Genomic DNA, 24,155 nt, shown 5'->3' with positions numbered 1-24,155 from the left:
GTAGTATCATCGCAGTGGGTTGGCACTGAACCCGGTGAGGATGAGAGCCTTCATTAAAGGTAGATGTTGGCTGGAATGCAGACACAGGAGGGCCACGGGCCAGTCCCGGGAGCTAGGGGCCCTGGAGCAGGCCCCGTGGGCCTCACGCGCCTCTCTCCGCAGGGCGTCTGCCAGTCGCACCTGGTGCTGGAGGAGCCGGCCTCCATCGTGCAGCTGGACTACAGCCAGAAGGTGCTGCTGGTCTCCACGCTGCAGCGGAGCCTGCTGTTCTACACCGAGGAGCGCTCTGTCCAGCAGGTCGGGACACAGCCGAGGAAAAGGTGAGCTGCGCTGGGGTCACAGCGCGAGGGACAGGGCTCCACGTGGGTCCCCAGCCCCCCGCCGCGTCTCCTGCCGGCGTTTGCTCCTCGCAGACCGCCTCCTGCACAGCTTGGCTCAGAGGTCAGCATCGGGTGGGTGTTCCCACCTCACTCCCTCCGTGAGCCACACCACTGTGGACACAGGTGACCTCAGCGCTACTGGCTATGTCTCCTGCTGTGGAGCCTAGTGAGGGGTGCGGCCAGGACATGGGCTGTGACCCGGGGTGGGGTGTCCTGAAGAAGTGGGGCCAGGCCTGGAAGGGGTCAGAGCTCCTGGCTGAGAGACGACCCCTTCTGTGACCTGCTCCTGGTGGAAGAACAGCTGCAAGCAGGGTCGGTCCAGCCGCATCCCCGGCGGCTGGAGTTGGAGGAGTGCCAGGGGAAGGGACAGCACTGTCTGCAGAGGCCGGGGGTCGGGGGACGGCCGGGGTCACGGGAGCTGGGAGGGGGTGGAGTGGAGGGTGGGGAGCAGACAGCCAAGAAGCCCGGGGGTGGATGAGCGTGGGACTGGCGGTGCCAGCCTCTGGTCCTCTCAGCGTCCGTTATGCTGTGTCCAGGCTTTGCAGGAACACAGTGCAAGTTTATTCCTTTCTCTGTTGGCAGAACAGCCCATGGCTGTTCACACAGTCACATCTCCCCTTCAGCTTCGCCTTTCCATGTTGAACACCCCCTTAATTCCATTGACAGTTGGTCTTCTTATAACGATCGTCTCCCTTTTGGCTCCTGGGAAGCCCAGCAGGACCTGCTGCTCGGGCTTGGTGGTCCTGCAGACTTGGCCAGGCTCTCCCTCTGCCGGAGTTGGAGGGTGCCAGGGGAAGGGACAGCGGTGTCTGCAGAGGCCGGGGGTAGGGGGATGGCCGGGGTCACGGGAGCTGGGAGCGGGTAGAGTGGAGGGTGGGGAGCAGACAGCCAAGAAGCCCTCCGCTCTCCCCCTCACGTCTCATCCTGGCTTGTCTATCGGTGTCTCGCTGTGTTGTGTCTTTTTGGAAGGAAGGTGGCATGCAGAGAGAGAGACTTAAAAACCAATTACCTCCACGTGAATCGGTACCCAGCCGTCTTTGCCTTCACCCCTGGCCTTCTCACCTCCGGCATGAAGCCTTAGCACCTCTTCTTACCCTCTCCTCGTGGGTCTCTGTGGCCGGTCTTTGCGCACACTTGCCAGGCACCGTCTCAGGGTGCCGAAACAGCTGAGTCCCCTTTCTGTTAGTGAGCTGTGTTAGAGAAGTAGGGGACAACAGAGTGAACAGAAACACTTCCAACCTGTGTCCTGACAGCTTGTCTCTTGTCGTGTGCTGTGTTAGATCGTGGTTAGAAAAGGACCCCAATGACAACTGCCTCCCAGAGCTGCAGCTTCGGTCACCAGGCATCCCACCGGCCGGCACCCGGGGCTCAGCAGGGAACCAGGCTCTGCCCTCAGAGATGCCGGTCTCGGCGTGGGCAGTGCTCCAAGGCAGCATCTGGGTGAAGGGTCGGGTGGAGGCAATCGGTCAGCAGAGGCCTCTGGGGAAGAGATCCTGGGCTGAACCCTCCAGTGTGCGAAGAGCCTTCCGGTCTCGGGAGCTGCCGAGGCCCTGCGTTGGGCCCGGGCCTGGAATGTTCGAGGAGCCAGAGGGGGACTGGGGCAGCTATGGAGGGTGGGCGGGTGCTGGAAAGAAAGACCCGAGCCAGTCCTTGCCCTGAGTTATTCCAGGCCAGACGGGAAGCCAGTGGGGGCTTTAGGCAGGAGGAGGGCGGCCTGAGCACGCCTGGTTCTGCACAGCAAGGAGGCAGCTGAGGGATCCCCGGGGGTGGTGTGGGATCCACCTGGGCCCCCGGCATGAAGAGGGGTGGGAGGGGGAGCGGAGGATGATTGGGGGTGAATTCGATACAGGGGGCGAGGGGAGAACAGAGTAAGGAAGGATTTCTGTGCCCTTGGCTAAAGCAACCGGATGGAGAGGGAAGCCCTTTAACTCAGACAGGAAGCCCTGGGTTAAGGTCTGGATGTCTGGATTCTCTCTCCGGCGTGTTGTGTTCGAGATGCCTGTTAGGTGGCTAAGCCGGAATCCCCGTCGGTAGTAACGTGCTCAGGTCGGCAGCTCAGGAGAGGGGGCTGGGCCAGAAATGAAGATGCGGTCGTCAGATGCAGGTGACACTGAGCCCCCTGGCCGGGGTGAGGTCATCTTGGGAGCGTGTTTCCCGTTCAACCCTGAGGGTCCTTCCTGGGTGTCTGCTCTGTGCCCAGTGCCCTTTACAATCTGGGGAAGACTGCTGTGAGCAAGGGGGACAAGCGCTGGTCTTCAGGAGCTCACGTTCCTGTGGGGGAGACCGACGTTAAATAAGCGTGTTCTAGAATGTGCAGCTGTAATAATAAATGGGTGGAGCTGTGAGGATGTCTGTCTGGTGTGTTTTGGCTAGGCAGACGTGTCCCCACCCTCCTGTGTGGTGGGGTCTGAGCCGATTCCTGGGAGAGGGTGGGGGGAGCCGTGAGGACCCCTCAGAGGAGCGCAGGCCAGGTGTTGGGGCTCAGAGGAGGGGCTGGGAGCCCATCCTGTAGGCTTCACGGCCCCACTCGGCGCTGTGTTACTCCCGCGCTGTGAGAGTCACGAGCTGGCATTGACTCTGGCTGCCCTGTGGAGGGGGCGAGGGCGGCCACCTCGGAGGCCACCGGGGTCCCGGGCGACTGAGGTGAGAGTCGGGCTCACACCAGGGTGGGGTGGCAGGGATGCTTTGAAGGCAGAGCCGATGGGTTGGCTGGCTCTGGAGTGTGGGAGGAGGACAGCTGTCGGAGGCGGTGGTCCGGGCAGTGGGTAGAGTGTCGCTGTGGGCAGGGCACGGTCTTCCTCTGGGGCCAGGTTGGGGTGGCGGGTGGGGGCGACGTGGGCTCAGGGCTGCGGGTGGCTGCAGCGGTGCCCTCAAGGGTGTCTGCTTAAAGCTCTGGGTGTTTAAAGCTCTGGGACCTAGGAGCTCTCTGATGAGTGAGTGTCACTGGCAAAGGGAGGCCTTGTGTGCCAGCGCACCCTGTCTCTACCTGTCAGAAAGAGTCGTGTTGCAGCCGCTGACTGGCCCCAAGCCATGCGCCCAGCTGGGCCTCTGGCTCTGGCAGTGTGGTGGCCAGGCGCACCTCCCTTGTGGGGACTTCCCTGGGGTCTAGTGGTTAGGACTTCGCTCTTCCACTGCAAGGGGTACGGGTTCAGTCCCTGGACAGAGAACTAAGATTCCACATGCCGTGCGGCTTGGACAAAAAAAACACCTGTGGGGCGCAGGCCGCGGGGTTGGGGGAGCTGAGGTAGGAGGGGTGGGCTGCACGCTGGGTGTGGGTGTGGGGGTGGGGATGTGGGGGTCGGAGTGTGGGTGTCGGGGTGTGGGGGTGTGGGGGTGTGGGGGTGTGGGTGTCTGGGGGTGTGGGTGTCGGGGTGTGGGTGTGGTAGGTGTCGTGTGGTTGTCTGGGAGTGTGGGGGTGTAGGTGTGAGTGTTTGGGGGTGTGGGTGTCTGGGTCCCTGGGTGTCTGGGGGTGTGGGTGTCTGGGGGTGTGGGGGTGTGGATGTCTGGGTCCCTGGGGGTGTGGGGGTGTGGGTGTCTGGCTGTGTGGGTATCTGGGTGTCTGGGTCTGGGTGTCTGGGTGTCTGGGGATGTGGGTGTCTGGGTCCCTGGGTATCTGGGTCCCTGGGTGTCTGCGCGGATGGGGGTGTAGGTGTCTGGGGGTGTGGGTGTGTGGGTGTCTGGCTGTGTGGGTATCTGGGTGTCTGGGTCTGGGTGTCTGGGGATGTGGGTGTCTGGGTCCCTGGTATCTGGGTGTCTGGGGATGTGGGTGTCTGGGTCCCTGGGTGTCTGGGTGTCTGGGGGTGTGGGTGTCAGGGTCCCTGGGTGTCTGGGGGTGTGGGTGTCTGGGTCCCTGTGTGTCTGGGTGTCTGGGGGTGTGGGTGTCAGGGTCCCTGGGTGTCTGGGGGTGTGGGTGTCAGAGTCCCTGGGTGTCTGGGTGTCTGGGGGTGTGGGTGTGTGGGTGTCTGACTGTGTGGGTATCTGGGTGTCTGGGTCTGGGTGTCTGGGTCCCTGGGTGTCTGGGTCCCTGGGTGTCGGGGTGTCTGGGCATGTGGGCCCGAACGCAGGGTGACCAGGTGGTGGTGCAGGTCACAGCCCTGAGCCCGGGAGGGCCGCAGTGGAGCCAGCTTGCCCCGAGGGGGGCGGAGGCTGTCCTGTCAGTGGGGCAGCTGGGCCTGGGGAGAGCTGCAGGGAGTGGTGGGTGATTCAGCCTGTGAACCCCCTCAGATTGAACAGAACAGTGCGTGTGTGTCTCCCAGGTGATCGCAGCGCCCAGCTGTCTGCTTCTCCTCCGTGTCCGGTGGTAGGCCACCCAGGTCAGCAGCACCCGCGGCCCTGGGGTGAGTGTGGAGCCTGGGCCCCCGCCCAGCCATGTGGGCTCTGGGGCAGCATCACTATCGTGCCCTCCGGTGCCTTTGGGCGTCCGGCTATTGAACCTGCCGCCCAGGCTGTGGCTTGTCGTCTCGTTTCCGGCTCTCTGTCTTGCTCAGCGTTATTGTACATAAATTAGAAAATTTGATTTATGGTAGAATTTGATAACTAGAAATACTTCTCTCAACATTGGTGTGTCTCATAAAGGAAATGACATTTTTTAAAGTCATGGTTGATATTTCTAGAAAACAGACCCACCAAAGTTGAGAAACTCGGTTGATTTGTGATTTCAGAATCCTGCAGAGCTTTGACCTTAAAAGTTAGAGTTTTTGTGTCTGATTCAGAATGACTTCAGCCAGCGCTAGGGAGTCACCCTGCGTGTGGGTGGCGGCCGCGTTGGGGTGGAGGGCCATTTGCCCTGGGCGGTATGTAGCCAGTTACCCTGGCTCGGCCGCCTTCTCCCAGCCTGCTGCCAACACGGTTCAGCGGCTCCTTGGATCAGGGCCCCGCCTTCCCTGCTCAGCTTGTCCTTCCCCAGAGGGTCATGGTCCGCTCAGTGTCCAAGGTCTAGCCTTCCACGGCCCAGGCACAGCGTGTCCCCTTTGTCTAGAGGCCTCGAGCAGCTCTTGGAGCTGCGGAGGTGGCGCGTCTCTGACACACATCCGCTGCAGTGTGTTACACGCCGGGGCCGAGACCGTCCTCCTGCATCCTTCCTGTTGCCTGCACCACAGCTTCTCACGTGCTATGGGAGCTCACTAAATGTTGATTAAAATGAAGGCTTTAGTCACCCCACCTGAAGTGACAGATTCTTAAGAGGACTTGTTAGTAGAAGGAAAATACTTCAATTTGGAAATTGGATCACCAGATAGAAATAGAAATAGGAAAGGCAGGAGCAAGAGGTTATGGGCTGTCCTGCTGGAACTCCTGTGGGCGTCTCTATTGAGAACCTTGCCAGAACAAGTCACCAGAGACAGTAATCACCACGGTGCTGACCGTGGAGTTGTCCAGGAGTGACCCATGGTGTCGGGTTGGTCTGACGATCTTAACTTCAGAGTTGAATTGATAGTGTGTCCTCCGTGGACCCTGTCCAGAGGGATGCAGTGAGATGCTGAACCGCAGAGGAGCACCCAGCTGAGCTCGCCTGCGTGGGGCGGGCGCTGGCACGCCGCCCTGGGAGTCAGCGCTGCTGTGCAGGGCGAGGGCGAGGCGGGGCCCGGCACCCACGGAGCGCGAAGGCAGAGGCAGCTGAGCGTCGGGGCCTTCAGTGCCACCGGCGTTGCTTGTCGTCTTCATGGATTGTCATTCAGCCTTTGGGGTGGGAGTTGTTACCCCTGGTTTACAGATGAGGGAGCCGAAGTCCACAGCATGGAGTGAGTGGCAGGGCTGTAGGACTGCCCTGTGGCCCTGTGGCTGAGACTCTGCACTCTTGACGAAGGGGGCCTGGGTTCAGCCCTTGGTCAGGGAACTAGATCCCGCGTGACACAGCTGAGAGTTTGAATGAAGATCAGAGATCCCGCATGCTGCAACTAAAGCCTGGTGCGGCCAAATAAGTATTAAAAAACAAGCCACAATTCCTTCTGCTGTTCAGAATCAGGGAAGTACTCTGACAGAGAATCAGAGGGTTTAGGATTAAATTGAACTCTTACTGTTTGAACCCTGGGAGACACGGGGGTTCGGCAGAGATGTGGAGTGGTGAGAACTCCCAGGTTGGTGTAAACACACCGGGAAAAGTTTGAAATTGTCTCTCTGACCTGAATCTGCTCTTAATCAGCAACACGGCAGTCACGTGACAGTCCAGCAGTCCACTCTGAAATGTCCGTGACAAACTCTCAGACGTGTGTACCAGGACGTTATGTGTAGACATGCTCATGGTGAGCACAATTCAAAATGAAAAAGTGGGAATAATTCAAATACCCATCAATCTGAGGGTGAATAAATCATGGAGTCCCGTATAGCAGTGAAAATGAATGATCCCAGTGCTTTTTTCAACAAGGATAAATCTCAGAATTATTAGATTAAAAGCAAGTTGCAGAAGACTACAAATAGCATCATACTTTGTAGTACAAATTACAGACAAAAGTATGTCTGTACCAAAGTACGTAGCATTTAGGAGTACATAGGTATGTGGTTAAAGTGTTGATAGAAGCAACGGAGTAATGAACACAGAATTCAATGTAGGACTTACACCTGGGGCCCAGAGGGGCAGGGACCTTTGGAGCAGGAGAACATCAATGATACGGCTATTGGCTTTATTTCCAAAGTCGAGGGACAGGTTCCTGGGTGTACATTTTGTTATTTGTTAGTTTTAGCTATTTCATGGTACTAAACATAGGAAAACAAAAAATCCCACCTTGCCTGAGGATCAGAATGGAGATTGTGGTTTTAAGAGAAGTTCTGAAAGGGCTGCCCCAGTTCTGGGCCTGAAGCTAGTTCCCTGGGGTGCTGGGCGAACCCAGCAGCAGGCATCGGAAGGAGCAGACCTTGAGAGCAGGGGCGCTGCTTGGCCCTGGGCCTCTCTCCTCCTGCCGCTGCGTCCTCTGCTCTAGGACAGGAGTCCTGACCCCGGCCTCACGGGGCTGTGGGGAGGACTGCGCTGGCACGGCGCGTGTAGCTGGGACGCGTGCTCCGCGGGGTGCACACTTCTGAGGCTGCTGTAGGCGGTGCAGCCAGAGGCTGTGTCCTCTGTGGGCTTGGGGTAGACCAGCGGGTCACGTCACCAAAACCCACACTGTAGAAAAGGGTTTGAAAAAGAATCAGTCTTGTTCTGGCTTAGTCCAGAAATTCTTGTTCGACTTAAAATGAGGGGTTGACAGCTAGCACTTTGACTCAGTCCGTGTCTCTTTCTTTCTTCCCTCCCTTTTCCCTTGTCATCTCAGCACTGGGAAGTTTGGTGCCTGCTTTATACCAGGACTCTGTAAGCAAAGCGATCTAACCTTGTATGCGTCCCGGCCTGGGCTCCGGCTGTGGAAGGCCGACATCCACGGGACTGTCCAGGCCACGTTTATCTTAAAAGACGTCTTCGCCGGAGGAGTCAAGCCTTTCGAGCTTTACCCACGCCTGGACTCCGCCGAGCGGGGAGGGTGCAGCTCACCTGAGAAGCACCTGGGGCTTGTGTCATGCTTCTTCCAAGAAGGCTGGGTGTTGAGTTGGAATGAATATAGTATTTACCTCCTGGATACCGTCAACCAGGTGAGCAAAGGGATGACACCGCACCTTCTTCTAGAGGCGGGAGGGTGTGCACAGGCCTCCTGCTTCCTCTCAGGGTGGAACAGCCTGGGTCCTGTGTGCTGCCTTTTCCATTGAGCTGGTCATGGAAACCAGGTGTAGATTTGAAAAAATATTTGCTTTAAATATTCGTAGTCCTATCCCCTGCTAAGAAAGTGTGTGTGTGTTTTATTTAAGCAGAAAAGTAAATTTGTTCTCTATCGTTTCTTTGAATCATGTGTTTTATGGCTACCAAATTACCGTGTGCGTAATGAAATGAGATCAAAACTCAAACATTAACAGAAAGAGTGAGACAGGGACCCACTCCCCAAGGTTTCCCCAGGGTGAGGCTGAGTGAGGCAGGGGGCCTATCTCTAGCTTTCTTTCTACCCTCTTTTTTTACCCTTATTTCTCCTCCCGAGTGGAGCTACTTCGTGCCATTTTTCCCCCACTTTACTTGATGATGTATTTGGACACCTTTCCAGCATTATTAAATCATGGTTGGAAACAATTTCTGTTTAAAGTAGGGTGATGAGATTATTGCCAATAGAGATTGCTTTAGGATTTTTTTTTTAACTGTTCAGTTTCAGTATATTCTTTGTTTAAAAATTTTATTTATTTTTAGTTGCACTAAGTCTTTGTTGCGACAGGGGGCCGGGACGGGTGAGTTGGCCTAGGGAATCACCAAGGTGCCTTTAGCCCTGAGTTTCTCTTCTTAAGGAACGTTTGAAAGACATTTTTGTGTTCTTCCCCAGGTCTAGAGAACACAGCTTTTCTTTTTTCTTTGGGTACTCTTTGAACTTAATGTGCACTTATTAGTTGGTGGGGTCAAGGTATACTATAATGATACATCAATTCCTCTCTTCTGAACACTCACCCAAAGCTTTCTCCCGTAGGTGTAATTAACTTCATTTTGTAGGTGGAGAAGTGGAGCCAGAGAGGCGGGGCATGAACACAGTCTGAACGTGGCAGCACAATCAGAAGCTTTCAGACTGCTGTCAGGATTATTTAAGAATTAACAAAGGACTTAGACCCATTTTCTCCTCTGCGTTGAGCTAGTCTGTTATTTGCTGTTGACTGAGAAGCAAGAATGTTTTTTAGTCAGCGAGGGCTCAGGGTTGTCCTGTGTTTTGGGTGCTGACAGCTTTCAGATGCATTGGAGGAGTCCTATCTCCCTCCTCGTTCATTCACAACCGCAACTCGCAGTGCCCGCCTGAGCTCTCCTGTGGGAATCCGCATGGTGGGGGCCCTAGGCCTGCCAGCACACATCCAGCCCAGGAGAGATGGGCCGGGTGGGGGTTAGTGTAAAGGGCTGTGAGCTCTGAGAGTCTGGGCATCGCTGAGGAGGGCCCGCTTGTCAGGGACTCTTCCCAAGGAGGTGGCATCTGAATCTAGTTGAAACTCCCAGTGACCTAGGGCCAGGGAGAGAATCCGAGTGGAGGGCATGGCATCACGGGGTCAGGGCCAGGGTCCGGACTGGCCAGTGGATGCGCCTGCAGCAGGGTGGGCGTGGGAGCACAACCAGGGCCAGTGGAGAGCGGCCAGGGGCGGGGAGAGACTGCAGGCTTGGTCCCAGAAAGGTACTGACGGGTACTCGGTCACTATCTGTCGGGTATTACCACACTTTGGGTTGAATTACTCCCAAGTTTCAGAAAGTCATGACAGCAAACAGCAGCTATTTGACTTCTTTGGATTCCAACACTGTTTGTGCAGATTGAGCTATTATCATTGCCTGGTTTTGTGATTTTTTTTTTCTGGACAGGCCACAATTGCTGGTTTGGAAGGATCAGGTGATATCGTGTCTGTTTCCTGCACAGAAAATGAAATATTTTTCTTAAAGGGAGACAGGAACATTATACGAATTTCAAGCAGGCCTGAAGGACTAGCGTCAATAGGTTTGTATTTGTTATAAAATGTATGTAATTAAAGTTTATAATGTAGGAAACTTACCACTTTTATTTACTCATTAAGTGATTGTAGCTTTATCTAAATGAGTTATTCAGAGGGAGTTTCCTTTGATTCTTAAAAAAACAGTTTATGATACTTTTCTTGAAGATCACCTACTTTCAGTCAGGGTCTCACATTTGCTGGAATCGTTTCTGTGGGTCTGGAGGGTTGGGGGTTGAGTGAATAGGAAGGGGAACTCAGCACCCGCCTGAGTAATCTCCATCTGATGCTCTGAGCCAGCCTGTGGGATCGATGCACAAGACTTTCAAACATTGAAGTCTTGTCACCTGGGACACGTGTTTTACCCTTAATAATAAGAGCACGTCATCTTTCCCTCCGATAACCGCAGTAAAACCAGCCTCTTTACCAGTGCGGGACGGCCTGGAGACATCGGCGTGCACAGAGCAAGTCCACGGGCCACGTGTGGAGAAGCCGCCGGCGGCCACGCCTTCCGAGACGAGGCTCCGGGGCTCTTCGGTGGCCAGCTCCGTGGCCAGCGAGCCCAGGAGCAGGAGCAGCTCGTTCAACTCCACGGACAGTGGCTCCGGGCCGCAGGCAGCCCCCGAGCTGAGCAGGGGCGGCCCGCTCACCTCAAAGAGATTCAGCGTGATCAGCTCGGAGGACTTCGACCAGGAACTAGTGGTGAAGCCTCTCAGAGTGAAAAAGAAGAAGAGGACGAAGAAGACAGGTACCATCCGCGGGAGAGCACCTGGGGCCCCCTCCCACTTCGTGGGGCCTCTCACCAGCCTGGGGTCGGGGGCTGCTCGCCAAGAGCACAGGCAGCAGTCAGTGTCTGTCCTCGGAGGAGTTTCACTGTGAAAGCTTTATCCAGTATTTAACACAAAGTGTTATACTTTTAATACTTAAATTAAAAATTTGGTTTATTCATGTATATCATCTGCTGGACCAGAGAGTCTATGAGCCCAGAAGGAAAGCTGTGGGAATCTTCAGATATGTCAGTTTATGTCTAGTGTTGGGTATGTCATCAGATAACGGGATTTTTTTTTTTTTGGCCATGCTGTAGGGCTTGTGAGATCTTAGTTCCCCAACCAAGGTATGAACCCATGTCCTTGGCAGTGAACTTGCAGAGTCCTAACGACTAAGTTGCCAGGGAAGTCCCCAGATATGGGATTTTTAAAAAATTGCTTACTTTTGACTGCACTGGGTCTTTGGTGCCACGCCCAGGCTTTTCCGGTGGCAGTGAGTAGGGGTTGTCACTAGTCTGGCCTTGCAGAGGCTTCTGGTCTCGGCTTCTGGTCGCGGCTTACAGGCTCCAGAGTTCAGCCTTCAATCATTGTGGCTCATGGGCTTAGTTGCCCAGTGGCATGTGGGATCTTCGCGGATCAGGGATCAAACCCACATCCCCTGCTTTGGTAGATGGATTCTTAACCTACCACCAGGAAAGTCCCAGATACAGGATTTAACATGGAATTTTTTTTAACTTATTACTTACTCCTTGATGCTTATTGAGCCTCTCTACTAAAGATCGCTACAGTATTGAAGGAAAGTGTTATCAGATGCTTTAATATTTTAATAAGTTTAAAAAGTTGTTCTGTGATCCATTTGTTCCTTTGTTTTTGCTTAGTTAACATTTGTTGAAGGAAGCCTCAGAGCTCATCATGTGTACAGTATTTGCATCCATTTAAAACACCCCCACATCGGGATACTTTGTACTTGAGAGATTTATTCTTCACCAATTACAGCTCCTTCATTTACGACGCCTTTTTCCTTAAGCCAAGTTTTTGTTTTTTAGCTCGCTTCTTGCCACTTGTGTGGCGTCCTGCCTAACCCTAACTGTTCTTGTTTCAAGTCGAAGGCGGGAGCAGCGCCACGGGCCCCAGCCCCCTTGAGCCGACCCCCGGCCGTGAGTGTCCTGGGGACAGCCCCCAGTCCGTGAGCACGGACCTGCCGTCTGCGGCCTCCAGCTTGGGCAGCATCGTGGACCGGTCCAGCACAGGGTCTCCTGACCAGGAGAGCAGTGTCAGCAGGGAGGCCAGTGGTGTGCTGCCAGAGTATAGCGACCCTGAGGCATTCAGTGTCCTGGAGGTCCCCCTGCCCGCCCCCGACCTGCTGAACGGAGGAGCTGAGGGGAGAACTGAAAGCCCCCTGGGCGACGGTGAGGGCGGGACCGAGCCGCCCAGTGGGGCAGGGAGTTCCTCCTGGCGCCGGACGGAGTGTGCGGAGGACACTGAGGACATCGTGGAGCTCGAGGAGGAGCCTCAGCCTGCGGACAGTGGGCCGGGCAGCACAGCAGAGGCCCGGGGGGACGGGGCCGTGCAGCCTGATGGCCCCCCGGGTGCTTTCTCAGAAGCCTGCCTCCTGGACTCGGCGCCGGAGCCTTCCCACCTCAGCTGGGCCCCCAGTGCAGAGCAGCAGCTTCCGGGGGCCACGGCTGATGAAGGCAGAGCTGAGGAGCCCCCCGAAGAGCAGGGCTTCCTGATGCACATGGGAGCCCCCCGCAACCTCAGCCCGAGTCCCTGGCGCACTCCTGACGCTAACACGGGCCAGACAGTGGTCGTCGCTTCCGAGCGTGACCTGGGTGGGGGAGGCCGACCACCTCCCTGGACCTTGGTCGCCAGCGCCCAGGAGCAGCCCCCACGGGACCAGGTGCTGACATCCAGCGATGAGGAGGACATCTACGGCCACGGGCTGCCCTCTTCATCCTCGGAGACGAGCGTGACGGAGCTAGGAGGGGGCCGCTCCCTGCAGGACCTGAGGCAGCTGGGCACGGACGACCCTGGGCTGCTCAAGGCCGATCAGGTACGAGGGCTCCTTCCTTTAGGGAAGTCACTGGCAAACTGACACTGGGAAGAAGTTATACTCCCACTGTCAACCCTGTGAGCCAAGTGCTGGAGGCCCAGATTTGAGGAGACTCCAGCACAGGGGTCTGAAATGGCCTGGGCTCTTGCTGACCTGCCGTTCCCGGTCAGTAACCAGCAAGAGCGGCCTCTCATCATTGATCCTGACCCGGGAGGGCCAGCCCAGCATGGGCACCTAGTGTTCATCATCCTGGAGAGTGGCTGGGTTGGCCGGGGGCCACTCCAGGAACCCAGTGGGCAGAGGCCCGTCCCCTCGTGGAGGAGAAGGTGCAGAGCAGGCCGGAGGCCAGCACTCCCTGCCCCCATCTCCTCAGACGTGCATCTCTTTGACTCGACATCGGTGCCAAGGCGTGACGGGCGTAGAAGGGAGCTGCTCCCTGCGGAACCTGAGGCAGCTGGGCACGGACGACCCTGGACTCCAGACATGCGAGCTGCAGTAGTTAGGGTCCCCCGGGCTCTAGAGCGCAGGCTCGGTAGTCTGGGTCCCCCGGGCTCTAGAGCGCAGGCTCGGTAGTCTGGGTCCCCTGGGCTCTAGAGCTCAGGCTCAGTAGTCTGGGTCCCCTGGGCTCTAAAGTGCAGGCTCGGTAGTCTGGGTCCCCCGGGCTCTAGAGTGCAGGCTCGATAGTCTGGGTCCCCCGGGCTCTAGAGTGCAGGCTCCGTAGTTTGGGCCCCTGGGCTCTAGACCTCAGGCTCAGTAGCTGTGCCGCATGGGCCTAGTTGTTCCTTGGCACGTGGGATTTTCCCGGATCAGGGATCAAAGCATGTCTCCTGCACTGGCAGGCGGATTCTTTACAGGGAAGTCCAGCAAGTAATTATCATTAGATGTGTTTGGATTCAGAGCTGTGTATTGTAACTCTTCTTGCTGTGTGGCTGTGAGGTGTGGCCTGTGGGTGAACCTACAGCCACGTGCACCATCCCTAGATGCCTGTGGAACCTCTGTCCTGCCGAGGCACAGCATTGGGGCAGCACCCACAGGGGTCTGGTGCCACGCTCAGCCCTTTACAAATTCAACTCATTTACTTTTCTGGAAACAAAAACCACAAGCTCTAGGTGCTCCCATTTCACTGGAGGAAGTGGAGACTCACTTCGTTGGCTTTACAGGGTCAAGTAGCAAGTGGGGCCAGGGTGGCCCTAGGGTCCCCTCTCTCAAACTTTGGTGCTGTCTGTCCTGCCTTGAGAGCAAAACCTCGCGCTTACTTGCTTTAAGACAGCGTGCCCTTTCCCGCAGTTTTCTGTGCGTTCACCCTTTCTTGAGTGCCTTCGGCTGCCAAGGTCTGCATCTGGCGCTGGGACACTGCAGTGCTTGTGACGGGCAGTCCTGGGTCCCAGAGTCCGAGTCAGGAAGGAGCCAGATAATCTGCAGATCCTCCTAGTGGAGCAGGACTTGGGTGCTGGTGATGAGCATAGGGCGGAGAGGGGGTGGCCACAGGGCCCCCACCCGCCCCGGCATTAGCCAGGCAGCTCTGGCCTGCGTGATTGGGCTTCTTGGGCAGAGTTTTAGAAAGTTCTCGGTGAGAGGGCCCCTAGCACTGTGAGGACCTCGTATGCCTTCACCCAGCCCAGCCATCTGAAAGCCACATTTGGTGGGTTTTGAGGGGTAGATAAGGCGTGTCCTGGGGAGCAGGGCCAGCTGAGAAGAATTGGGCATCATGCTCTGTGAAGCAGTGAACGAACGTCCTTGTATGGGTGATTGTGCAAATACATGGGTTTCTTTTGCAGTTTTGGAAAACTTTTAAAGTACACACTTTATTTAGCTTTGGTTTTTGAAAGGCTCCTCGCAGCTAAACCTTAGTCTCCAAACTCCAGTCAGGCAGTGTCCTGGCCAGGCGTCCGCCAACCACAGGGTGGGCCGCCTGTTTGGTGACTGGAACAGAACTCAAAAGCATCCCGTGAGAAAACAAGGCGGCGGCAGTGCCGTCTCTCCTGTGGCGATTAGACGCACAGAGGCCAGTCTGCCCGCAGGTGGGAGGGGAGCACGCCTGTAGAATGGCAGTGCGAACCCCGGGTTAGGGAAGAGGTTACAGTATCAGCGAAAAAGTGTTTATCCAGGGATGTGGTGGGGTCCTTGCAGGGACAGCAGCTCCCATCTCACAGTGTTTCTGTGAGAGCTGGTCCAGAGACAGCGGGGCCGGCCTCCGCATGGCTGCTCAGAGGGCCTTTCACACACACACACACACACACACGTGCACAGCCCTTTCAGCTCCGCGACTTTAATGCTGGCGCACTTTTCGTGTTGCCGAGTGTGGGGCACATGCAGCTGTGTCTTCTGTCGCTGACTCAGCAGGCTCTGTCCTTGTCAGTTTGCAGAAAGCTGGATGGGCTACTCTGGGCCCGGCCACGGCATCCTCAGCTTGGCGGTCTCCGAGAAGTACCTCTGGTGCCTGGACTACAAAGGCGGCCTGTTCTGCAGCGCGTTGCCGGGCGCTGGGCTGCGCTGGCAGAAGTTCGAAGATGCCGTCCAGCAGGTGGCAGTCTCGCCCTCAGGTTTGCCTCCTGGCTCCCTGCGCCCGAACCCCCACCCCACGCAGCCGCTCGGCACTCGGGACCCTCAGGTCGGCAGACCTTGGCCTTTCCTGGAGGGCTGAGGGCTTTTCTCCATGGGACGTGGACTGCTTCATTTGACATCAACTAAAAATTGTGTAAATGCAGTTCAGTTTTTAGTTTTTTATTAATTGCAGTGGTAACACATGAACATACTCTTGTTAAGTTATGCAAATAGCTTGAATTTTGAGTTTTTTTTTAAAGAAATATTAACATACAAATTTCTCATAAGAATAAATGTGTTCCTGTTTCTTAGTGTTGCTTTAAAGCAACTGAACTAATGAAGATGGGCCCATGGATATGTTGGATAAATTTGAAATATTTGGTTTCTCTCTTAGAAATTATTTTTTAATGAGCTACATACATCTTTCGGTGAACAAGCTACTCCTGGGCTGTGAAAAGAAAATGCATTCAGTCCTTCAAGCCGTGATCAGGCCGTTGTCAGTGGGCTGGGACAGACGCTTCCTGGGTGAGGGTCTACCCCCGCCCCCTTCTGCACAGAACCTTCTGTCTTTCATAATGCTGGCTGCTTTACCTATTTGGGGACGGGGTAGAACAAAAGTATGTATGTGTATTTGCCTGGTTGTAGCTGGTTTGTTAGAGCATAAGAATGGCAGGCAGACAAAACTGAGCCTGTGACGTCTGTTAGAGGCTCCCTCCGACTCTCCTGGCCTTTGTCACTGTGTAAACCAGTAGTTTGTTCAGGGTGGTTTTCTTCTATCTTTTTCCCGTTTGAAAAATATTTTTCCTTACAGACTAAGATAATAATCTGTTCCATTCAATTCAGTTCAGTTCAGTCGCTCAGTCATGTCCGACTCTTTGCGACCCCAGAATCGCAGCACACCAGGCCTCCCTGTCCATCACCAACTCCCAGAGTTCACTCAGACTCACATCCACTGATTTGGTGTTGCCATCCAGCCATCTCATCCTCTGTCATCCCCTTCTCCTCCTGCCCCCAATCCCTCCCAGCATCAGAGTCTTTTCCAATGAGTCAACTCTTCTCATGAGGTGGCCAAAGTATTGGAGTTTCAGCTTTAGCATCAATCCTTCCAATGAACACCCAGGGCTAATCTCCTTCAGAATGGATCTCCTTGCAGTCCAAGGGACTCTCAAGAGTCTTCTCCAACACCACAGTTCAAAAGCATCAATTCTTCGGCGCTCAGCTTTCTTCACAGTCCAACTCTCACATCCATACATGACCTCTGGAAAAACCATAGCCCTGACTAGACGGACCTTTGTTGGCAAAGTAATGTCTTTGCTTTTGAATATGCTATCTAGGTTGGTCATAACTTTCCTTCCAAGGAGTAAGCATCTTTTAATTTCATGGCTGCAGTCACCATCTGCAGTGATTTTGGAGCCCCCAAAAATAAAGTCTGACACTGTTTCCACTGTTTCCCCATCTATTTCCCATGAAGTGATGGGACCGGATGCCATGATATTCGTTTTCTGAATGTTGAGCTTTAAGCCAACTTTTTCACTGTCCACTTTCACTTTCATCAAGAGGCTTTTGAGTTCCTCTTCACTTTCTGCCATAAGGGTGGTGTCCTCTGCATATCTGAGGTTATTGATATTTCTCCCGGCAATCTTGATTCCAGCTTGTGCTTCTTCCAGTCCAGTGTTTCTCATGATGTACTCTGCATAGAAGTTAAATAAGCAGGGTGATAATATACAGCCTTGACGTACTCCTTTTCCTATTTGGAACCAGTCTGTTGTTCCATGTCCAGCTCTAACTGTTGCTTCCTGACCTGCATATAGGTTTCTCAAGAGGCAGGTCATGTGGTCTGGTATTCCCATCTCTTTCAGAATTTTCCACAGTTTATTGTGATCCACACAGTCAAAGGCTTTGGCATAGTCAATAAAGCTGACTTTATATAGTTGTGAACTTTAACCCTTTCCATCTCATTTACCTTTGGGTTCATCTCCCCAGCTGGTTATAAACTTGGGTTCTTTCTTGATTCTGTGAATTACTTTGTGTGTCCACACCATTCAGTCCCTCACCGCTCCAGTGGGAGCTCTGTCTCCACCAGGTTGGTGCTCTGGCTGAGCCGTTCTGCAGGGCCCCGGCCAGGCCGGGCACCGGGGCTGTGGGCTGTGCCGGCCGCCTCTCCTCCGCCTGCGCCTCGCGTTGGAGCCTCTGTGCGGCCTGTGCGCTCTGGGTGACACTGGTGCTTTGTTACACCTTGCCTCCGTCTCCGTAGACGGGCTTCCTGTTTGCCTTCCTCCTTCCCTCCCCATTTTCTGTTTAGTAGAAAGTGGAGAATTCCACTTAGAATTTTTCTAAGTGGAAAAAGGGACAGCCCAGCTCAGATGTGTCCTTTTCCTGCACCGTGTCCCTTTGGCTGGTCCAGAATTTACCCTGTGCCTTCGAGTCCCTCTGGTGCTCTCTTTCCTGGGAACTCACTGTGCCTCAGGACGGCCGACGGTCCTCACCGGGCGCACCTAGCGGCACTGCTCCTCTCCCACGTGGCGTGGGCCCCTGACGCCCGCCCTGTGTGCTGTGTCCTTGAGCCAGTCTCGCTTCCTGATGGCCTGCGGGCTGCCGGCGACCCCCTTTCACACATGAGGAGGCGACTGAGGGGGCCCGGGGGCTCGCGCCTCAGCACTGCCCTTCCCTGGTCGGCGTAGCAGCAAAGGGGGCATGTTGGAGAGATCGCTTGCCCGCAGCACCCAGAAGGGAGTTTAGCGGGTAAGAATTCTCGGTGTTCATTGGCCCTTGAATAGAATTTTCATTTCCACAGGTGCCCTTCTTTGGAAGATTGAACAGAAGTCTAACCGAGCCTTTGCGTGCGGAAAAGTGACCATCAAGGGGAAGCGCCACTGGTACGAAGCTCTGCCCCAGGCGGTGTTTGTGGCCCTGAGCGACGACACGGCCTGGATCATCAGGACCAACGGGGACCTGTACCTGCAGACAGGTGGCTGCCCCGGGGTGACTGCACTTTGGTGGCAATGTGCTTGGAGGCGGTGACGGAGGGGCTGGATGCGAATCGAAGTTAAAACATTTCCGGAAAGAGAGTATTTGCCATTGAAATCTATTAGCACCCTTCTGCTATTCACTCACGTTCAGCCCAGGACATATTTACGGCAGGAATTAATAAAATTATTTTGAATCTTATAGGGCTAACCATTCATTGCATGTCCCTTTTCCTGTGGTATCAAATCTGCAGAGGAAAGAGTAACAGAAATGACATTAGAATCATTTTTCCCTTTAACTCATGAAAGTTTTTTCAGCCCGGTCAAAGCCCTGCTTCCGTATCCTTATTTACACATGGGTCAGGAAAAAACATCGAGAAATAATCTGCTCCAAATAGCAGTTTATCTCATCCTAGGAAACTGCCCTGAGGGGAACCTTTAGCTGTTGGAAGAGACTCAGTGGGACTTGTTTATTAAAAATAAACTGTAATGAGAGTCAGTGTTTATGTACCGTCAGCAAAATGGGATATGGGTTTCCAAAAGCAACATGATTTAGCAGTACCTGGAAATCAGTCCAGAGCAGGAGCTCTTTTTCGCTTGTCAGGAGGCCCTGTTGGATTTATGTAAAGATCAGTCTTTTGACCATTTAATACTGCCGCTTCCGAGAGGATGTTTCCATCTCTGTTGGGAACGGTCAGCCAGGGACAGCTTTGGGGCTGGAAGCCCTTCGCACCTGGCTCACTCTCGGCTGTGGGGATGCCAGCATGACAGCAGCTCCTGCCTCGGCCCAGAGGGCAGCCCTGCCAGCTTCGGGCCCGTGTGCCCGCCAGTCCCTCCAGCCTGTTCCTGTGGCTTCCTTGAAAGCGAAAAATAGCTGGGAAGACAGGCACGTCCAACTTCAGAGGCATCTGAATATCATTCCTGCTGGGGAAAGAGGGCACTCTGGCCTGGGGATGAGGGGGGTCTTAAGAATCACCTGGGCAGTGATTTCAGCCCAACTCAGACCCACCCAGAGCTACCGGGTTAGAGTCTCCAGGTTTGGCCTGAGGATTAGTAGTGTAAGAAGTCCCGTAGGTGATTCCCACCGCGTTGAGTCCGAGGAAATGCAGCCCAAGGACTGTGATACCGAGGGGCACTTTAGTGATGAGTAGGGACACGTCAGGGAGTGCAGAGGCCCAGCTGCAGGCCAAGGCCGCAGGTACGGGCTTTAGGTAGCAGCTGCTCTGCCAGTTCCCTCAGGAGTGGCCTTGGAGCTCCTGAGACGGGACTTGCAGAGTCTGCGAGGGCCGTGGCCACTGAGTGCAGAGGGCCTCTCTGCGCACCGGCTCCTCTGGGCCAGGGCCCTCCTGGCTCAGGTCTGGCTGCTCTCCTGTGCTGGGCTTTCATGTTCTCTCAGCACTTGGTTAGCTACATGGGGACACTAGAAGGTCCTGAATTGTTGTTATTCCAGTTTCCAAAGAGCGTCCAAAAACACTACAGATGAACGTTATATTTAAGCACTGTTTAACCATCTTAGGTTAACTGAACCTTAAAAAGAGAAAACACTTACTATGAAAGGAAAGGCTATTAATAACAGAATACCAAAAAAGAAAAATAAGCCAGCAACAGGATGAGAATGGGGAGTGAAATCCTGATGGTGTGTCTCTGGGGGCTTTCCGCCTTCCCCGGCAGGTCTCAGCGTGGATCGCCCCTGCGCCAGAGCCGTGAAGGTCGACTGTCCGTTCCCGCTGTCCCAGGTCACTGCCCGCAACAGCGTGGTGTGGGCGCTGACGGAGCAGCGAGCCCTCCTGTACCGGGAGGGGGTGAGCAGCTTCTGCCCCGAGGGGGAGCTCTGGAAGTGCGACATCGTCAGGTATGCGCGCAGGGGCAGGCACGGTCTGTGTCCTCCTTGGCCCTGTCTGGTCTTTGTCAGCTTGATGCCCCTTAAGGGACGTGTGAGACTTTCCCAGGCAGAGCTGGTTCCCTGAAGGTTTCCAAGGTCGTGGTGTTCTCTGGTATTGTCAGGGTCAATGCCAGGAGCCTGGGCTTTGAAGGCACCCTATGCCTCCCTCTGACTGGCAGGCTGGACGTTGGGTCAGAGCTCAGTTTTAAAAATGCTTCTACCCTCGAGCAGCATTTGTGTGTGACCTTGAGCCCCACGTGTTCACAGGTCTCTCATGGTGGTCTTTCTGCGGAACTGCCCAGCGTCAGAAAGTTTCTGTTTAGAGTCTCAGATGACTGAACCAAATATTTTCATTTATTATCTTCCTTGTCAGCTGAAATTATCCATGAATTACAGTTTATTTGGTTGCTTTCTACCAGTCAAAATTTTCATTGCAGAATTACTGTCAGGTCATTTTTCTAGCATGGAATTATCAGTAGTCCTTAGAAAAGTTAGATTAGGATAGTCTTGGTTTGAGTTTAGCATCCCAGGAAACTTGAGTGAGCTCCTCTTGAGAGCCGGGGGCGGTGCTGGGCTGAGAGTGTGAACGTGACCCTGCCCTGGCCTCACAGAGCTCCCGTCTGGGGGAACCACCCCCCATTGGTGTAGATGGTCCCGAGCCGGACAGGGACATGCCTCACGGGGGCGCCCCGGCCCCCCTGCAGAGGTCAGGGAGGCGCTGTGCTGGGGGGACTGCAGCTAATCCCTGACGCTGGCGGGGACATCACTGGATGACAGAGGGAGGGTGTTGTCCACCGAGAGGGCGGGTCTGCCAGGCTGCCGCTGCGCTGCACAGCCTGGCGCTGGGGGGTTCTGTTCACTTAACTGGTGGAGGCAGGGGTGGGATGCTGGATCACGCAGGCCTGGCGTCCCCCACACGCCTGCGCTCCTTCCCCGGTCGTCTTCTCTAAGGAGTGCCCCACCGTCCTGGGCCTGCAGGGTGTCCCTCAGGTCCCACCACACGTCTGAACGGCACACACTGCACAGCCAGTGAACTCTGAACTCAGGCTTCCTTCCTTGGAACTTGGAGTGGGACTCATCTCGTGTCGCACGCCGAGCACCCCCGGACACTTGATGCCAGTGTCCCAGGCACGCAGGGGCCGAGAGCCTGGTGCTGACGCCACGCTGCTGTCCTTGTTTGCAGTGAGCGGCAGGCTCTGGAGCCCGTCTGTGTGACTCTCGGGGACCAGCAGAGCCTGTGGGCTCTGGACATCCGAGGAAACCTGTGGTTCCGGACTGGCATCGTTTCCAAGAAGCCCCAAGGAGACGACGACCACTGGTGGCAGGTAGGTGTCCAGCTCCAGGGTCCGTGCCAGGACGCCTCCCACTTGGCGCCCCTCCCTGTTCCTTACGGAGCTCAGGGAGCTTGGGTTAAACCAACAGTGTTCACTTCTGCTGTTTGATGAGTTGTGTGTGCTCAGTCGTGTCTGACTCTTTGCAGCCCTGTGAACTCCATGAAATTCTCCAGACAAGAATACTGGAGTGGGTTTCCACTTCCTTCTCCAGGGGACCTTCTTGACCCAGGGATCAAACCCACATCTCCTGTACTGCAGGCAGTCTTTACTCCTCAGTCACCATTTGAGCACATTAGGAATATCAAGGCTTTTATCACAGAAAGTAACTTGGAAAGCTCTTTTTGCCTAAATATGCAGGCTTTGTTTATGTATTTTAAATTTTGGTGTTATTTAGAAATTTGATATTACACGCTAAATAAACCTAGTGACATCCATTTGAAGACCTAGGTAATACTAATATTTAACTCTGAAAGAATGTACTAAGAAAAGAGATTAGATAATAGGTGTGAGAAACCCAACCCACAATTAAAACTCACTATCTCTGCTTGTACAGAAGGCCTGTAAATAAATGGTATTTCAACAAAGGAAGGGGGAATTTTCCCAGAAAAGTAAACACTGACAAATAGTATGGTGTAATTAAGCTCTCTTTACCCCTCTGGCAGCATTCAGCGTAAACGTGTCGCCCACAGTCCCCAGCATGGTGAGTGGAGCCGTGCTGGCGTTCATGCCGAGGGGCGCGCAGCGGCTCTTCCTGTGCGGGCCCCACTGGGTCAGGCGCTGTCCCTCAGGCCTGCCTCGTTGAGGGCAGGTCTTCCATCGGCCGCTCTTAGGTCTTTCAGATGAGCATGTGGAAAAGGAAGTTGTGTTTGCTCTATGTCTCTAATTTAATATGCCAGGTGCTATTTGAAAAGTTATATAAATGATTCAAAAATACTCTGTGTATTTGTAACCGTATTATATGGTTTTACACACACACACACACACACACAAAACGTATATATGTACTGAATTCTGTGTTTAAGTAGCCTAAAGAAAGCTAGATACCGTTTTATCAGTATTCAGAACATTGTCTTCAGAGAGATGTGACAGAGTCGTCTCTGGGGTGTTTGGAAGCAAGCTGTTTCAGTTACTACAGGATTAATCGCTCTATGGTGCTCGAGTCAGTGTGATGTTTGGCCATTAAACTGTTCTTCTTTTTTAACTTGCATCCTACTTACCGGCCAGGCCTGGGTGCTGGGACTGAACATGTCCCAGGCTTTCCGTGTGGCCTGGCGCCGTACCCCATGAGGAAGGGTGGTGGTCCCCAGGCTCTGCCGGCCTCCTGTGGACTCTGATAGAGTCTACCTGGCCAAGCTGGCACGCACTCTGCCCATAAGAGAGAAAGAGGCCACAGGCTCTGCAGCTAACAAACACCATTTGCTTGAACCTCGGTGCAAACAGCAACTCACAGTCAGCCCAAGTTCCATCACCGCGAGGAAGGGCTGTGTGCACACACGAAGTGCAGTGCTTATTTTATAGCTGCTTCTGTTGCATTTGTTTTGTTTATTACACGTGAGATTCCCTGTCGGGAGTGATTTCACGTCACTCAGCATTTTGTTGTGCATGACCTCGGAGTGTGGCCTGCACGAGGCCATCCTAAGAGTGGGGCCGTGACATTCTCTATAATTAAATCCAACAGGGTGGACAGACTCGGGAAGCCTCACAGTCAGAGAGCTTTCTAGCAACCAGAGCTGCCCAGCAAGGAGAGGTTTCCTTAGATGGCCTGGAGAAAGGCCTCTTTCAGGAAAGGGAGAGAAGCGTGTCCGGAACCGGAGCCCAGGTGTGCCCCACACGTCCAGGCCAGGTGCAGTCTGTACTGCTGTAACGGCATAGTTACTAACCGTGCCAGTGAGGTCAGGGCCTCCCTGTGGCTGATGGGAAAGCATCTGCCTGCAGAGCAGGAGGCTGGGGTTTGCTCCCTGGCTCGGAAGGAGCCCCTGGAGAGGTGTGGCTGCCCACTGCAGTATGTTTTCGGTTGTGCTGGGTCTTCGTTGTTGCTTTTCTCTCGTTGTAGAGAGCAGGCTGCTCACCGCACTGGCTTCTCTTGTGGAGCACGGGCTCTCGGCACGCAGGCCTCAGTAGTCGCGGCTCCCAGGCTCTAGAGCACGGGCTCGGTAGTTGTGGCGCATGGGCCTGGTTGGCTCTGAGGCATGCAGGTTCTTCCCGGATCAGGGCTCAAAACCAGGCTTCCCGCGTTGGGAGGCCGATTCTTTACCACACAGCCTCCAGGGAAGCCCCCACCCCAGTGTTCTTGCTTGAAGAATCCTGTGGACAGAGGCACCTGGCGGGCTACAGTCCATGGGGTTGCAGAGTCGAACGCCACTGAGCAACTAACGCGTTCACTTTCCTGTTAGGTCACGAATCGCCCCATCACTCTACCTGTACTACCTTTTTAAAACCATGTTATGATTCTAAGTATTGTATCGGTTGTCCTTTGGAACTTTCTAAATTTCAAAACAAAATAATCCTTTCTCACTGATTTAGAATAAAAGACTTACGGGGTGCGGCGGGGTGATATTTAGTCGTAAAAGGAATGCATGCTTGTAAGAGGTGCACACAGTAGAAAAGTATGTAAACTAAAGGCAGGTGTTAGCCTCCCCCTGAATCGACCCCTTGGAGGTAATCGCACCCTGCGGCGGGGCTGCCCCCACACCTGTCCCCGGTCCTCACACGAGCGAGCGCGCGCGCGCGTGCAGGTGGGGGCGGGGCCTTAGCGCTCGGGCCACGGACA

The 24,155-nt window shown here is 54.6% G+C and overlaps 1 protein-coding gene across 11 annotated transcripts in view; it reads left to right on the top strand.

The window, feature by feature from the left end:
• The window catches only part of TECPR2 (tectonin beta-propeller repeat containing 2), a 102,171-nt gene that overhangs the window by 40,349 nt on the left and 37,667 nt on the right, over window positions 1-24,155 (top strand). For 10 of the 11 annotated variants that reach the window (XM_025271257.3, XM_025271258.3, XM_025271261.3 and 7 more), the window contains 9 exons: window positions 163-320; window positions 7,625-7,937; window positions 9,715-9,847; window positions 10,249-10,587; window positions 11,710-12,659; window positions 15,019-15,202; window positions 17,998-18,171; window positions 19,841-20,021; window positions 21,235-21,376. In XM_025271257.3, the coding sequence (XP_025127042.3) occupies window positions 163-320; window positions 7,625-7,937; window positions 9,715-9,847; window positions 10,249-10,587; window positions 11,710-12,659; window positions 15,019-15,202; window positions 17,998-18,171; window positions 19,841-20,021; window positions 21,235-21,376 (2,574 nt within the window). The remainder of the gene's footprint in view (window positions 1-162; window positions 321-7,624; window positions 7,938-9,714; window positions 9,848-10,248; window positions 10,588-11,709; window positions 12,660-15,018; window positions 15,203-17,997; window positions 18,172-19,840; window positions 20,022-21,234; window positions 21,377-24,155) is intronic. The other variant, XM_025271259.3, reaches the window with a different exon arrangement.

The sequence above is a fragment of the Bubalus bubalis genome, chromosome 20, assembly GCF_019923935.1.
Source record: "Bubalus bubalis isolate 160015118507 breed Murrah chromosome 20, NDDB_SH_1, whole genome shotgun sequence".
In the NCBI taxonomy this organism is placed as follows: Eukaryota; Metazoa; Chordata; class Mammalia; order Artiodactyla; family Bovidae; genus Bubalus; species Bubalus bubalis.
This window is presented reverse-complemented; position numbering and strand designations above follow the sequence as displayed.